Consider the following 15,596-nt stretch of genomic DNA (forward strand, 5'->3'; position numbering starts at 1 on the left):
ACTAAATGTTAAACTCACTGTGGCAGGGAGATCATTAGGCCCCTGATAGGAATCAGGTGTGCTACATCACCTCTCTGCCCATAAAAGGAGGAGCAGCCCAGACACGGTGTGACAGGCGGGAGCACAGGCTGAAAATGTTGTGCGGGGTGTGTGCGGGGAGTGTATGTGTTGAGTGTGGTTTGGGTTAAGTTACTAAAACAACTATGGTGATGGAAATGCCTTCTTTTGAGGTGATGCAGCACACCTGATTCCTATCAGGGGCTTAATCACCTCTTTGCCGCACTCGCCTTGGTCCGAAAAGAGGGGATCTAATTTTCAGCAGCTCTGAATCATGTATTCCCTCTTTACCATAAATAAATGAGGCTGGGGCTTTATTTCCAGGTGTGTCTGAATCAAATGCTTCGACATCATGAGGAATGGATGTGTTGAATGATAGAAAGCAGCTCTACAGCCCTATCCAATAGCAACCTATGTAAACACACGCTGATCAACAAAAGTTCTCTTTCACATGAAGTGCCATTAGAAGGAACATTTTACGGCAAAAAAAATTAATAATCCAAGCTTTCATTTACAGTAGTATGTAGTTTGTTTAGTAGTTACTGATGAACCAAAAGTATCGCTTCATTATAAAGAAGTGCTGTGGAGCGTCTCATAGTGGAGCAACACAGCCTAACCGTGTTTTAAACAATGCATATTTAACAGCATGTTAGCCAACAGCGGGTTAAGGATTTAACCAGTGGTTAGGGCTTAACCAGTGGTTAAAATAACCGAGTTTTGAACAACCGGGCCCTGTTCTCTTTTCTACTGAGGTCAGAGGCATCACAACAGGGTAGGCAACACAGGCCCCGAGCTAAAGGGAGTCTGAGGGACGGCTGACATTAGCCAATTTCAATGACAAAATAATGTAACTGCTTTAGACGCTGCAATGACAGTGCATCGAAAAGCCGAGTAGTCACTGGCTAGTTTCCAGTAAGGGGCCCCCGACAGACGGCAGGTATCAGCGACATAACTTGAAACCACTGGACACATCGATGACACATCAGGAACATCTCTGACAGGGCTCTACTATGACCCTGCATCAGCGTGCAGTCCTTGTTGTCAAACACACCGAAAAAAACCCGAAGTGGAGGAATCTCTCAGGGCACATGAAACGAAGACAAAAGAAACACAAGAAGAGGATGAAAAGAAAAAAACATGAGTGTGTAAGCTATGTATGTTACATTGTATAAACGATATTTAGATATTGTGTGTCAAGTTTGAAATATTTATCTTATATGTTAATTATTTAATAGAGTATTTCTTTACTGATAAGTCATCCTGGAGTTCATTCATCATTATTCTCAGGTCGGGAGAACACATAGTCCTTCTTGCCTAGGCCCCCCAGGGGTTTTTGAAACGCCCCTGAATACACCAATCACGATCATTTTAGAATGGACAGGGCATTTTCCAAGAGATCTGATTGGTGAGGAGGCGGAGCTCTGACCGCTTATTCAGAGCGTACCCGGCTCCAGAGCAGGTTAGACATTGAGTGCAAGTGGCCGGTGTGATTTATCCTGGTGAGAAGCGAGTGAGCGCCATAGTACATAAAACTCAAGGTTAATTCTTGAAGTTATCTCGATAAGAGAAAATCCATCGTCGCTTATGTACTCGGCCTCTGTCTGGTCACAGGGAAGCCTGTAGCCACACAAACGCTTCATCTGCAGCTCCCCCTAGAGGTGAGACGAAGTGGCAGCATCATTAATTAGATGGTGGTAATAAGATGGTGCTATAAGATATGAGACCACATTACTGGATATAGTTCAGAAGTAAAATTTGAGATTGACATGTTCAAACTGTTGGACTTTTTTTTTTTTACATTAGACATTTTGGACTCTTGAGATTTTGAGTTGGCTACACTGGATTAAATAAATTTTTCTTGGATCGGCCTTAAACTGCCCCCTGCTGGATGACAACATCATCAGTAATTTGTTCCATATTCAATATTTGTGATCACATAGGCTCAGCTTGCCATCTATCCTTGCAGTCTGGCCTTTTTCTTAAATAACGTTGTTTCCGTGGCTGTTTGTTTTGTGGACCGCCTAATCTGCTTATTTATTGCATTAAAATGACGGGCCTTACTTTTACACTTGTTTGTTGTCCTTTGGTTATGCAACCAATGACTGTGTGGGATCCATCATTACTGATGCTGAATGTCATTGACCTTCTATCCTTCGTTTCCCACCCCGTGGTTTAGTCTTCTAAATGTTTTACATTTAGCATATTGAGCGTGAGCACATGGTGCTGACCGTGGTGCTGAAATATTATACAGCTAAGTCTATCAGCAGGTTTGAAATAGGTGGCAGTATGTGGGACACGGATGTATTAGAGTAGATAAAAAGGCTAAACATCTTCATAAAGACGTCAGTCAGCTGGTCAGTGCAGGTCTTCAGCTGGTGGCCTGTCAAACCATCTGGTCCAGCTGCTTCTGAGGCATTAAGGCTCCTTCAATGGGCTGGTGTTTTCCCTGCTGCTTGTCAAAGCGAGTAAAGAAAAGGTTCAGGGTTTCAGGAAGATTCCTGTCCTGACTGACCTGCATGTTAAAATCGTTTTCACCTGTACAATTCCTCTCCACATGCTGCTCAAGATGTTGCTCTCAAAATGCCTTTTTACAGCCCATACCTGCCTATAGCCTTTCTGATGCTCTTTGCCAGGTTCGTCTGTCCCGCTCTGTCCTCCTGCTGGCCTCCTGATCTGTAGGCAGCATCTCTGACTTTGACCAGCAAACATGATTTTTCTTTAAATGAGGGGTTCTGATTGGGAAAAACATTTTCGGTTTTTGTGGGCAGCAATGGCCAAAAGCAGAATTTAATATAATCCAGGACAGTCCAGATGTATGTCGGTATCCTCAGAGGAGATTTCCCAACCTGTGGTATCAAAACCTTGCTGCAGAGAAGCAATGGCCTCCCCACTCTATACTTTATGGTGTATCTGCTTCTGCGTCCTAAAGGTCTGTATTGGTCAGTGATGTGGTCTGGTGATGGAACAAGGTGTGACACTGTTGCAACCTTGTCAGCTTTTTTATATAGAAACACATCCACTCCTGTTCTTATAGGGAATGCAGTCCTGTTCGGACTTGTAAGCGGCGTAGGACCCTAACCTGATAGCCTCATCTGGAACGTTGTTGTCCAGCCAAGTCTCCATAAATATCATCACGCAGCTGCAGGTCTTGTCTGAGAGTGACCCCAGCCTTATTTCACCCATCTTGTTGACAAGTGACCAAAGGTTGAGCAGGAAAAATAAAGCTCCGATGAGCTTTGGAACTCAAAAAGGCCTGCATCCAGGAAAGACAACTGTGGTGGATGATCACAGGATGTGGAAGAAGTGAAGAAAGTCTCTATTCACAACATCCACATAGATGAAGAACCCCAGAAAACAGGTACGCATATCAGTGGACTGTAAAGGGGAGGCATCAACGATTTTTTTCTCTATACATTCCTTTATAGTTTGGAAGAATGAATAATCAATAAAAGATACTTGTAAGACCTTCTCTCCTTGGAGACTTGTTCAGTCCCATTTTCCAGATAACCAGATCATATTCTTCAATTTTGAACTTTGAGTAACAGAAATATTTGTGCGGTCCCAATAATATGCTATATTATCAAAGAGAGTGTCTGCATCTTTTAAAGAGTTTCATGATTTTTAATTAATTATCTCTTATAATCCCTCTCTACCTCTTTATTTTCAACTTAATCAACAACTCATTATTGCATTTCTTTTGCCTGTTTTTTTCAGATGAGATATGAGATTCTTTTTCTTGCTTAAATTCTTGTTCCTGTGCTCCCATTTTCCAATTTTCTCCACTGATTCGTGACAGTTGTAATAAGTTTCAATTAACCGGTTGATTTAGCCCACACATTTTGCAATGAACAGCAATCTCCAGTAGAGGGCAGAGCGGCGTAAACACAATTTAATTGCCCAAGGCTTTGGACGAGTGAAGGTTCACAAGCGATCTTTACACAAAACAGCCAAATAGGCTGCAGATTAACACACAGTAATGATATGTTTTGCTGTAGCTGCCGAATCCTGCAAAAAAACAAAAACAAACAGATACTAAGAAGAGGAATGCACTTCACAATAACATCTTTTCGGGGTCCTAGAAGGGAATACATGCTGTAGTAAAGCGTGGGTGGCTTATGAATCATCCTGAGATGTGGGAGGAGCCCTTCTGGTAACAAAAAATAAAAAAAAATAAACGGCGTCACCAGTCAACAGAAGCGGTGTAATTTCTGCGCAGGTCCGTGGATCTTGCAAGAGAGAGGAAAATAAAGGACCAAAACAAAACAGCAGAGCAACATTAGATTCAATGCCCTCAGGTCTGCCGCCCGTGTTGCAGACAGCCTCCATCCGTCTGTCATTTTATTTTTATGTTTTTCCGCGTCACATCCCCTTGGCCAGAGGAATGTGGCTTTAAAAATAGCATCCTCTCCTCTGACAGCGCTGCTCCGGAGGCTCCGCTGCACTGTGGTGCGAGAAGCAGGAATGTGAAGATGGCTACAGACCTCGGAGAGCTGCTGGTCCCTTACATGCCCACCGTCAGGGTCCCCAGAACAGGAGACAGGGTTTTCAAGAGCGAGTGTGCCTTTTCTTTCGACTCTCCCGTAAGTGGCTCTCCCCATCTCTCTCTCTCTCTCCCTCCCTCTCTCTCTCTGTCAGTGTCTCAGACTCACACACCTTCCTCCCCACAAGCACACACTCACACACCGAGGCAGACATGAGAGTTGTTCGCTTTGTGCGCCACAGACGGACTGACAGTCCTGCTTTGGCTGGACTCATAACGTGCGTGAATCCGCTGAATAGCGCGTCTCTGTTGTTGTTGGGTGTGTGTGTGTGCGCGCGCGTATATGTGTGTCCACGGTAGTCACAATATCCGTGAACCTGGGAGGAAATAAATAATTAATTGGTGTTTACATCCTGGCAGTGAAGCATGGAGGGGTCTTCCTTTGTGCAGCAGAGTGAGCTCAGGCCAATTACACTCAAACAAAAAGGCTGAAAGAGGATGAATTATATTCAAACAATCCCTGCTTCATTGTCATGTCTGGTAGTTAATTTCCAGCACAGGCGAAGTGTGTGACGAGTTTTCTCGTGTGTTGTCTTAAGTGACAGACGTTCCTGCTATTTAACTGTATTCTTTTTTCGTTTTTCTTTTTAATCACACTGTACATCACGGTCAGTGTTTTTTGGTCCATAAAGAATGTTAATAACCTTTGATACATGACATGCACTACAAGTAACATTTGTGTTTAATTTTGACACCACATATAGACATCCACGTGGCGGATGGCAGTATTAAAGCAATCACACCTCCTTCTCATTTCTAGAAATGAGTCTTCTCGATGCTGTTGTATCAGTTGGTCTTTCTCATATAAAGCGGACCATGACATTGTTTTTTTTTGTGGGGGGGGGGGGGTCATTGGCGGGCCTCAATTGTTCTGTCATTCTCAAGTTTTTCAATGACCCCATCAAAGCAAAGTCTTTCGCTTTTGCTTGTTAATACTACGTAGATGTAATGGAGAGTTTGATTTGTTTCGTATACTTTGAAAAGCTGTTTAAAACTTTTTCTCTTTTGTCAAGCCCTGCTTTTTCCAAATGAAACTGTTTTTAAAGGTGACTCAGCTGTCTGGAGTTCATCATGTTGGCCTGAGGACTGGTTTATTTTTGTCTTTGCACTGTTGAGGCTCATATGTCACTCTGGGCCACTTAAAGGTTTATCAGGAGGGGTTTATAAGGCCTGTAGTGATTGCAGATTCACGTTAGTTTTGAAGAGATATTCTGTTAGTTTTTTGGAGCTGATGGTCATTGAGTGAGGTGTGGGGATGCAGTCGGGTGTTCTTGTGTTGAAATGGAAAAAAACAAAACCAAACAAACCCTAAAGAACCTTATAAATTAATTTATAGTCACATGGAGATCTTATACAGTTAGACGAACGAAGACGTAAAATGTTTTGTACTCACGTTGTGCTCAGTCATTACTTACTTTAAGAACTGTTAAGTGTTACATGTGTTTTTGGACTGTGGAAAAACCTTGTGGAGCCTCAGGACCTCCATGGTGAAGACATTTTGTCAATAAAACATGTTCTCTTATTAATGGCATATAACTTCATGGCTTTTTGTTGTTGTTGTATTGGTGAAACCAGTGAAGTCAAGGCAGCATTTTCCTTGTATGAAACATAATGTCAGAAACATAATTGCAATTTTTGTAATTGTAGTTTTGCTGTAAATTTCAGGCTTTTCAGTAGCTGTTGAAAAATGTGAGATGATATACATTTTGGACAAAATACTAAAATAACACAACACTGGGAGGCTGAACTATTAAATTTTTTAATGAAGTATTATCTTTACTGTTCATCAATTTATTTTTTGTTCTTTGTATTAAAAAGAGTTTGTTAAACAATCAAGAACAAAACCTCCTGCACTTCATAACCTATGAGCAGTTTCCACCTTTTTCAAGTGGCTGCCAAAACTTTTGACAGTCATGACTTCAACATTCATAGCTGTGAAATACTCTGCAAATTCTGTACCAGCTTTGTTTTGGCAGGCCTTTGTCATGTTCTATGAGATGTTTGCCTTGTTCTGACACTCATTATTGCTGTTTGTTTTGGTGCGCAGGAATCTGAGGGAGGCCTCTATGTGTGTATGAACACATTCCTGGGCTTCGGACGTGAACATGTGGAGAGACACTATCGCAAAACAGGACAGAGTGTTTACATGCATCTCAAAAGACACGTCAAAGAAGTAAGTTTTAACATCCCTGTGGAATATATATATATATATATATATAATATATTTAATTCTAGATATTGATTGGATGATGATGAAGAAGACGAAGGAGACAACATTATACAACAAAGCTTTCTCTTTGCATAAACCTATTTGTAAGATTGGTAACGCAGTGGTAACCTGTTGGCAGTGGGATTCAAACATTACAAACGTCCAAACACAAGCCTGCTTGTCTAATCTGTAGGCCAGCTCCAAACCCATGAGCAGTCCTCAGAGAAAGTCATTGTTCAGACAGTGAACCAATAAAGCGCCAATAAATTTAGTGAGATATACATTCTGCATTCATTAATTTACAAAATCCACCAAAATGTATTTCTTGAGTTTTTCTTTTTAAAATATGATTCAGGACATCTGTGACACGTTACTCCAAATACTTTATCGGGACTGTGTCAAAGAAATATATTTTGATTATAGCATGAACTGAGCATTGCCTTCTCTATCTTCATTTTGATAATATGTATGCTGTTTCTTTCTATTGTGTCTACATTTGATCACATAGAGGAAAGTTCTTATTTGTTATAGTCAACGTTTTTTTTTTGTGCACAGTAAGTTTGCTGAACACATTCAGAATACATTGAGACAATTATTGAGGTAGTGTTAAAAAAATAAGATTAATTAATATTCAATAACAGTCTGTTTAAAAATATCAATATAAGCTAATTAAAGAAACTAGCATTTAAACAGAATGTTCAAAACTCCAGATTATTTCACAGAATTTGTCGATATTGAATAGATGAAAAAACAGGATTGCCATAAAGAGGATTAGCCCTGAAGTGACAAGGAATGTCTAGTTGTCTTTAGGTAGCCAGAGAGCTGCTCACACAAAGTCTGTGGTACCTGCTACAACTTGAGGGTACGTCACATTAAAATACATCATATTACTCTATAAGATAGTTTTCCCATTTAGTCCTTTGCTGATTGTGTATCATTTAAGGAAAAACATTCACCGTGGACATACAAGCTCAAATGCTGTGAAAAGGTTCTGGTATCAACAAAGGTGTGGGCTGCCACTGCGTCTTCTCTTCTGTGTCTCTAATTGCCCTCAGATCAGCTCTGCTTTGTACAGAGCTGCTATTTCCATGCTCGGATCTGGCCAGAAACAGCTGCTCGCATTCTGCAGGCTCGTGCGTCTGCCGTTTTCTTCCCATGAGTCCACTTGGTCTCGAGTGTGTCAGCATTCCCTGTCTTTCTACTCCAGCGAGTGAACGAAACTGAACCTGATCGAATTGGAGAGGAACTTTCTGGAGGGCACGGTGTTGACTTGCTGCCAATAAGCTCGCAGCGTGCAGTGTCGAGAAGAGGAAATCTTGAGTAAGAGCAGGACGAAGACGATGACACACGGCGCAGGCAATGACGGGTCCAAACGCATGACGTTTTCTGTACTGTACATGGTATCCGGCCAGGTCTGCAAATCAATCTGTGCAACTGAAGCCGTGTATCGATGTATCATTCTTTAATTTCGACACTGCCACAGTTTGGGTTTTCCCCCTCGCCTTGTAACCTGACCTGGCTCCTGGAACATCCAGCATCTATTTCTAACAAAATGACAACCATCTGGTTCTACTGCAGTGCAGAATAATGGCTTTTAAAGAGGCGTTTATCCAAGATGTTTTCATGTAATGAGAAATCTTTGATCCACCGCTTCCTTCCTGTGTTGTCCAGAAAGCCACTGGAGCTGCAGCAGGAGCCATCCCCAGACGAAGAAATGGAAAAGTGTTTCTTGGTGAGTTGCAAGTAATGCTGGAAGAAACCTTTATATGACGTCTCTCAAGTTCATTATTTAATACCTCAAACCTCATCGTCCTGTATTTTGAAGAAAGTATAAAGTGTAAAACTGCTTAAATTAATCTACAGATCTGTTGTCAGTTGAAAAGGTTCAAGAGAGGCTAGGGTATAGCCTGGATTTTTGTGATGGGCTGACCACAAAACACAGTCAGTCATCCACATTCACCACTTCATAATCACACGTTAAATGCATCTCTCTGGACTGTGGCAAACGCCACACTGAAAGCCTTTCTGAAGCAGCATTTGTAAGGATGCCATGCATAATATAGAAATATTTGGCCATTCAATCTTAATTTCTGAAATAAGAAATAATTGTATTTTACTGCAGAAATTCCGTGTCGGATTATGTGAAATCGAAGACTAAAATCTGAAAACTATGCTCCACTCTCTAGGCTCAAACAGAAATAGAAACATCATCTAGCAATGCTGTTGTACTTGAGTCTCAGTGAGAAATGGTTAAGCCATTCATAAGATCAAAAGCACATGTCTGAAACATTACAACCTTGTGTTTTTGTTTGGTAAACGATGGTGACCTCCCCAGTTGCCCCTGCAGCCGGCCTTTACCCAAAGCCTCAGATATTCCCCATGATCACCCCCCCCCCCCCCAACCTCCTACTCCCCCTTTCCTCTAAATATAGCCCATTTATGTGTATATGTGGTTGGTAACTGTTCTAAATCAAAGCCTGGTCTACTCCCTTCCTCCTCCATCTCTCTTCCTCCTCCTCGCGGTGGGGAGGAGGCGGTTAGTTTACAGTGGAGGCCACCTCCTGTCAGTTGCCCGCCTCAGCTGCCACCGCCTGTCATCTTCCTGTTGAGGCTGACACACTTCTGCTGCAGCGATGACGCTGCTCAATGAGGACCAGGTGTCTCTCTGCCCTCCTTCTCACTCTCCCTCACCTGCTGCTGGTGGAATTCCTTCCACACGGTTGATGGTTTTTTTCTAATCATCTAGACTCTAATAATGTTTGCTGCTCGGCCTTTAAATGAGACGAATCCTCCCAACAACTCCAAACTCGGTCGCTCAGATTGACATTTCTTAGAAGCGTCAGACTTTGGGTGCGTACATATCTGCCGCCATCACCCCCATACCGCCTCTGTGATCTAATCAAATCGCCAGCTGCTGACGTCACATGTTACCATGAAACCAGCAGGCACAATAACAATGTCAGGGACGACCATGATCCTGCTCGTCATGAGTCATTACATGACTTTAGGCCTCAGCAGAGAACAAACAGCTTTATATGAGGAGTAGTAGAAAAAAAAAACCTTTTCTATTATTGATTGACCTGATAAATGAATCAACCAACCAATTCTCTCATATAATAAATGAAAAGATGTTCTACTTTTCCACATTTCATCAAAAATCGGTCAACAAAATAACTTTAATTATACTTTAATTTTGTTTTGTTTTTTCTATATTTTTTTTCTTTTTAGCATGAGAAGTGAAATGATGTCACTCTTCAAATGTTCCTCACTTACGTTCTAATGCTGTTTTAAACTGCCGATGACAAGCATGTGTAAATTCCTAAATATAGCTCCTAATGAATTGTCTCGGAGCAAAAGTCGTCATCACTGCATGAAGTCATATTACTATTTTGAAAAAGTTTACCAGGGATATATATTTTCACACTGGCTTCATTTTCATACTATTAGGATATGACCGAAGGTGACAAATAAATACAACACTCTCACACTCAAACAAGGATAATGAGAATATAAATGAAAATAACTGAGCTGAAACGCATTCTTGCTCTTCAGCAAGATATCAGTCGGAACAGTTTCTATAACAGAACCTCCAGCTGACTGACTGTTTGCTTCCTCTCTTAAAGATTTAGAGCTAAACCGTGATTTTAACGGAGAGGACTATGAATATGAGGATGAGGCCAAGCTCGTCATTTTTCCAGACCACTTCGAGATCCCCTTACCAAATATCGAAGAGCTGCCTGCTCTGGTCAGTGAGTCTGTGGCGTGCGGCCTCTGTGGCGTTTCTGTGCATGCTGTTGGTAAAAGTGCACTGCATGGCTCTCATGGCATGGTTTTGACTGGACGTGTTTCTGAAAGGGAACAATTTTTCACATCTAATGATCCTATAAATAGAGAGTCAAAGTGCGAAGGTTTTCCCTTTGAGGCTTTCTTTAGCTTTCGTTCGCTGGCATCTGAAATGATCAGTTCATTTGATTAAGAATTTGGAGGAAAATTCCATTTCAAAATCCTTTTCTTTCTACTCAACTTGAATGCATTACAAAAGAAACAATACAGGGAGCCACAAAATGCACAGGATGTCCACATTCTCTATAGAAGAGGCATTTTATTAATTCATTTTACTTTGGAATGGTTTGGATTATTTTCTTACTTTTAAAATATTTCATGCATGTGTAATTTATTTGAATCATTTTCTGCACACAGGTGTTGTTTTTCATTTGTTCTCCTAAAGCATTGGTTGTGCTTGTCGTTCTGTGTTGTTTTCTTATCAATTGCACACTATGCCACATCTTTATATATTCTTGGACACACCCCGCATGTTTACCTTCTTTTATTTACTGGTCTACTTCAGGTTGAAGTTCTCTTGTAGAACTCACATGTGTTGTACCAATGCCCAGGTGACCATTGCCTGTGACGCAGTCCTCAACGCATCGTCAGCTTACAAGAAACAGGAGCCGGAGTCCTGGGAGGAGGAGATCCAGGTGTCCAGACATGCCAGGAGCCTCAGACAGCTGGATAATGGGGTTAGGATCCCACCCAGGTAGGACTGACATCCAACCACACACAACACTGTGAGATCTATATCACCAGCCTTTCATTTTGATCAAAAAATACTATGCTTGTGTCTTTTAAGTATTCACAGTTATTCCTCACTGAAATGTAACTTGCTTTTATCGAACAATCATTATCGTTTGCTTGGGCAAAATGCTGGCGCAGTGGTTTCCGTTTGCTTGTACATTGTATTATTCATACGCATACTTGGACAGAGCACAGTGTTTACTTGGAAATAGAAGTCCAGTGAACCAAACTTGGGGATTTGACCACAGTGTTTCTAGTTTGGAACATTAACACTCTCATACTATTCACTTGGATACTTGAACTGGCTTTACATGATCAAATAAATAGAATTTACAGACTTTCCAGTGGCAAACAGCCACTGCCAATTTTTAAAAGTGTTTCTTGTACCTCTAATGTATTGGGTAATATATCATGCAATAACTTCCAACTGGAGTGCACAGTGGAGTTGGTAGTGCGCTTGCCTCTTCGTGAGAAAGCTGGTGTTTGCATGTTCTTCGTATGAATGTGTAGGTTTTCTCGGGGTTAGATTTTATTTCACTCTGTCAATGTTAATCTTATATTTTGTCTTAAACATTGCGATCTGTCTAACGTGTCGTCTCTCTGTCTATCTCATCTGTCAGTGGCTGGAAGTGTCAGAAATGTGAAATGAGGGAAAACCTGTGGCTGAACCTGACGGACGGAGCGGTGCTCTGTGGGAAGTGGTTCTTCGATGGGAGTGGAGGCAATGGCCACGCCCTGGAGCACTACAGGGAGAAAAACCACCCACTGGCTGTCAAACTGGACACAATCACCCCAGATGGAGCAGGTCTGAGACACATGATGGGTTCATATGAAATGGAGGAACAGGTTCATTGCACAGGGTTGTTCCAAAATTACTTTCGTTTATGTTAAACAATAAACTCAAGGAAGTTCCTTGGGTACAGGAACCGTACCCTAACTTGTTAGAAATGTTTCTGATAATGATGTCTTATGTGAATGAATCAAAATGTATTAACACAACTGTTCCTGTTCCAATAAATCAAATAGAGTGGTTTGGTGATATCTGCACTAAAGCTAACACAAATGTATTTCTTGTTGATGCAATAGGGTTGATGTGATTGTAAAAAGAGACAGTATAGCATTTTGCCTCTTTAACTAACCTATTTAATTTTAATCCATCACTGCTATTACAGCCACAAAGTGAAGCGCTACTGAAGTGTAAATGGAAATGTATGTTTGATGCATGAAATACAGTGTACATTTACACAAATGTAGATAATTTTGAATTTAAATCTTTTTTTTTCAACATTAAACAAAAGACCTGACTTTATGGCCAAATTGGATAATTAATTTATTTTTACTGTTGTGATTTCCTGGGCTTTTCATTTCAGATGTCTATTCATTCGAAGAGGAGGAAGCTGTTTTGGACCCCCACATATCAGAGCACTTGTCACATTTTGGAATAGACATGCTACAGATGCAGAAAAGAGTGAGTCAATCAGTGAGTTTAACCAGCAACACGATTGTATCTATAAACCTCAGTGGGGAAGCTGAAACCAGAGGGTATGACGGGATGACCTTGTTCACTGTAATACTTCCAGAAATGAACAGTAGGTGGTAGTGATTGTCATAATAACGCAGCAGTAAAAACTCACTGCTAGTGAAATAGCTTTAGCATGATTGTTAAGTTAGGAGGGGGAGTTTATTGCACATTGTGAACGCTGCAGGAATTGTACAGCAGAGCAACAGTTCAGCTCATGCCAACATCGGTCTTTAGAGAAAGAGTTGTAAGACTTTAGGTTGTATTTTTTTTTTCTTTTCAAACTTTATGTTGTTTATAATAGATGTATCAAATGTGGACAGTTTTAAAACACTTATTCAGAACACTTTTATCCTTCTTTGCACTAAAACTGTTTTTACTGATACCTTTCTGCTGCTCCAAACTGCACGGGTACATTTCAGCTTCCGGTCGACTCTGAAATCATGACAATGTTTTTTTTTCTGTCCCCTTCAGACAGAGAATGGGCACCACATAGAAAATAACTCCAGGCCGCGGGTCAGTGAATGGGAGGTGATCCAAGAGTCTGGCATGAAGCTGAAGGCAGTGTTTGGTTCTGGCTACACAGGCATCAAAAACCTGGGAAATAGCTGCTACCTTGGCACAGTACTGCAGGTTCTCTTCAGCATCCCAGACTTCCAAAGGATGTGAGTACTGCTGCTGTGAATCGACGCCTCTCCATGATTTCTAAACTATATAGCAATAATTATAATAATGACAATGATAATAATATGATAAACGATATGCCACCCTGTCATATTTCATCCTTGGTCATATGCATATACGATATCTACAATGTATTTCTTACCCTTCTCTGTTAGGGTCATTTCAGCTTTGGTTGAGAAATGATGGCCCCTTCAATACATCAAAAGCCCGATTCTGTGCCATTATTGTCATTGATGTCTGACAAAAAAAAAATTCCTCATATTTGTTTCTGTCAAGTTTTACTGTGAATACACAAAGATGGATACAGACTTTAACAGTGTTTATTAATTATGAGGAGAATACATTTTTCAGTAAACTCTGACGCGAGGATAATATAAAATAGAATTTTGTCGAACATGATCAAGTGTGAGATGTGTGTGTGTCACTTTATGGTAGAGTTTTTGCCAGTTGATTAATTTTTAGTTCTCTGGTTTTCTTTTTTGTATTCGCATCAAATTACAAACGTTGATTTGTTACAGCTTGATGTCAAAAACAAGTCAGATCAGCAAGCAGAAGGTTTTGTGTCCGTGACTCTTGTGTCTGAGTGTCGTCTCCATTGCTCCCATGTGAGATGTGACGTGTATTTTGATCTTCAGGTATGTGGGTAATCTTCAGAGGATATTTGACTATTCGCCTCTTGACCCCACCCAGGACTTTTCAACACAAATGTAAGTGAAACCACGGTTACATAATGCAGTGATGTTTTGTCGCTGCGGTTGTTTCTATGGTGGTAAAAGGATGAAAAGATATCAGACGTTCTGCTATGAACGATTAGTTTTATAACGCGGCCTAATCTTGCGTGTTAACTCAATGTGTTGCAAGGGGAAATTTAGATGCTTGGCTGTGATGAAAAGTGAGTCGAGTATTAGCCAGGCACCCCATGACTGTCCCAGATGTGTGAATGTTTCATAATCTCAGTCATGCAGCACAATAAACATGTTTATACCTGTCACTGTTAGTGTTTATGAGAGTCTAGCGACATGAAGAATTTCATATAAATGTGAAAAGTCATGTTTTGGTCAAATTAAAAAAACAAAAGTAATACCCCTCCCTTTCTTTTGAGGCAAATGGCACTCCATTGTTCAAACTTGACAGTGGACTATCTGTTGTTCAACAGCCCATCAAGGAAAAATCTAATATTTACTCAGCTAATCGATCTTTCAGTTTATTTTCTTGCAAGTTTTATTGTTTGGCTCAAGTTTCAATGGTGTGAGGGGGGGGGGGGGGCTCTATGCCTCTATGCAATGTGCCATTGCATTTTATTCAATGGATGTGAGACCCCTGGGTAGATGAATGAATGTGTGAATGTGACAGAAAATACCTATAACTATATTTAATCAAAATCACTCATACCTGATGAGGGTTTTAACAATCTTCATATAATTAGCTTTTGATCTTAAATGTTTTGCAGATACTGTACAACAATCAGCCAGAGCCTGATACTGTGTGGATTCCCCAGCTCTTCTGACACATTTCTATCAGAATCAGCTTTATTTTTTTTTGTCTGCAACTATTTGTTATACTGCAAGTCTTTACTCCCAACTTGTATCAATGAGCCTTAAAGCAAATTTAAAGCAAAAAAGTTCATGAACTTCATATGTTTTTTAAAATAATAAATGCATTTTGAATTAATATGAAGCTGCTGTGCCTGTGGCCCTGATGCTGTTACCTGCTAGTCATGAAAATATGTCATTGCTTTTTGCTTCATTTGTGGAAAAAAAAAAGATTGCATGAGACTAGACCAAGACTGACTGCTGCCTGTTTGTGGCTGTGTTTTCCTCTCGCAGGGCTAAACTGGGACATGGACTGCTCTCAGGCCTGTACTCCAAACCACCCATGAAATCTGAGCTCATTGAACAGGTGATGAAAGAAGAATACAAGGTATTAAACTGGGTATGTCCAGCTCACAAACTGGGTCCGACATGTTCAGAAGCATGTTAATAAAAAAACAAATAAACTGGTGGCAAGATGTT

General features: G+C 40.7%; 1 protein-coding gene across 6 annotated transcripts in view; it reads left to right on the forward strand.

The window, feature by feature from the left end:
* The first annotated feature begins 4,476 nt into the window (after nt 1-4,476).
* The window catches only part of usp13 (ubiquitin specific peptidase 13), a 30,871-nt gene continuing 19,751 nt past the window's right edge, over nt 4,477-15,596 (forward strand). For 2 of the 6 annotated variants that reach the window (XM_080506177.1, XM_080506178.1), the window contains exons 1-10: nt 4,477-4,637; nt 6,645-6,770; nt 8,478-8,538; nt 10,430-10,551; nt 11,201-11,343; nt 12,002-12,186; nt 12,752-12,861; nt 13,375-13,565; nt 14,220-14,291; nt 15,411-15,483. In XM_080506177.1, coding sequence (XP_080362303.1) covers nt 4,527-4,637; nt 6,645-6,770; nt 8,478-8,538; nt 10,430-10,551; nt 11,201-11,343; nt 12,002-12,186; nt 12,752-12,861; nt 13,375-13,565; nt 14,220-14,291; nt 15,411-15,483 — 1,194 coding nt within the window. In that variant the 5' untranslated portion in view covers nt 4,477-4,526. Of the gene's footprint in view, nt 4,638-6,644; nt 6,771-8,477; nt 8,539-10,429; nt 10,552-11,200; nt 11,344-12,001; nt 12,187-12,751; nt 12,862-13,374; nt 13,566-14,219; nt 14,292-15,410; nt 15,517-15,596 lie in introns of all 6 variants that reach the window. The other 4 variants (XM_080506173.1, XM_080506175.1, XM_080506174.1 and 1 more) reach the window with 4 other exon arrangements.

The sequence above is a fragment of the Blennius ocellaris genome (assembly GCF_963422515.1).
Source record: "Blennius ocellaris genome assembly, chromosome: 12".
In the NCBI taxonomy this organism is placed as follows: Eukaryota; Metazoa; Chordata; class Actinopteri; order Blenniiformes; family Blenniidae; genus Blennius; species Blennius ocellaris.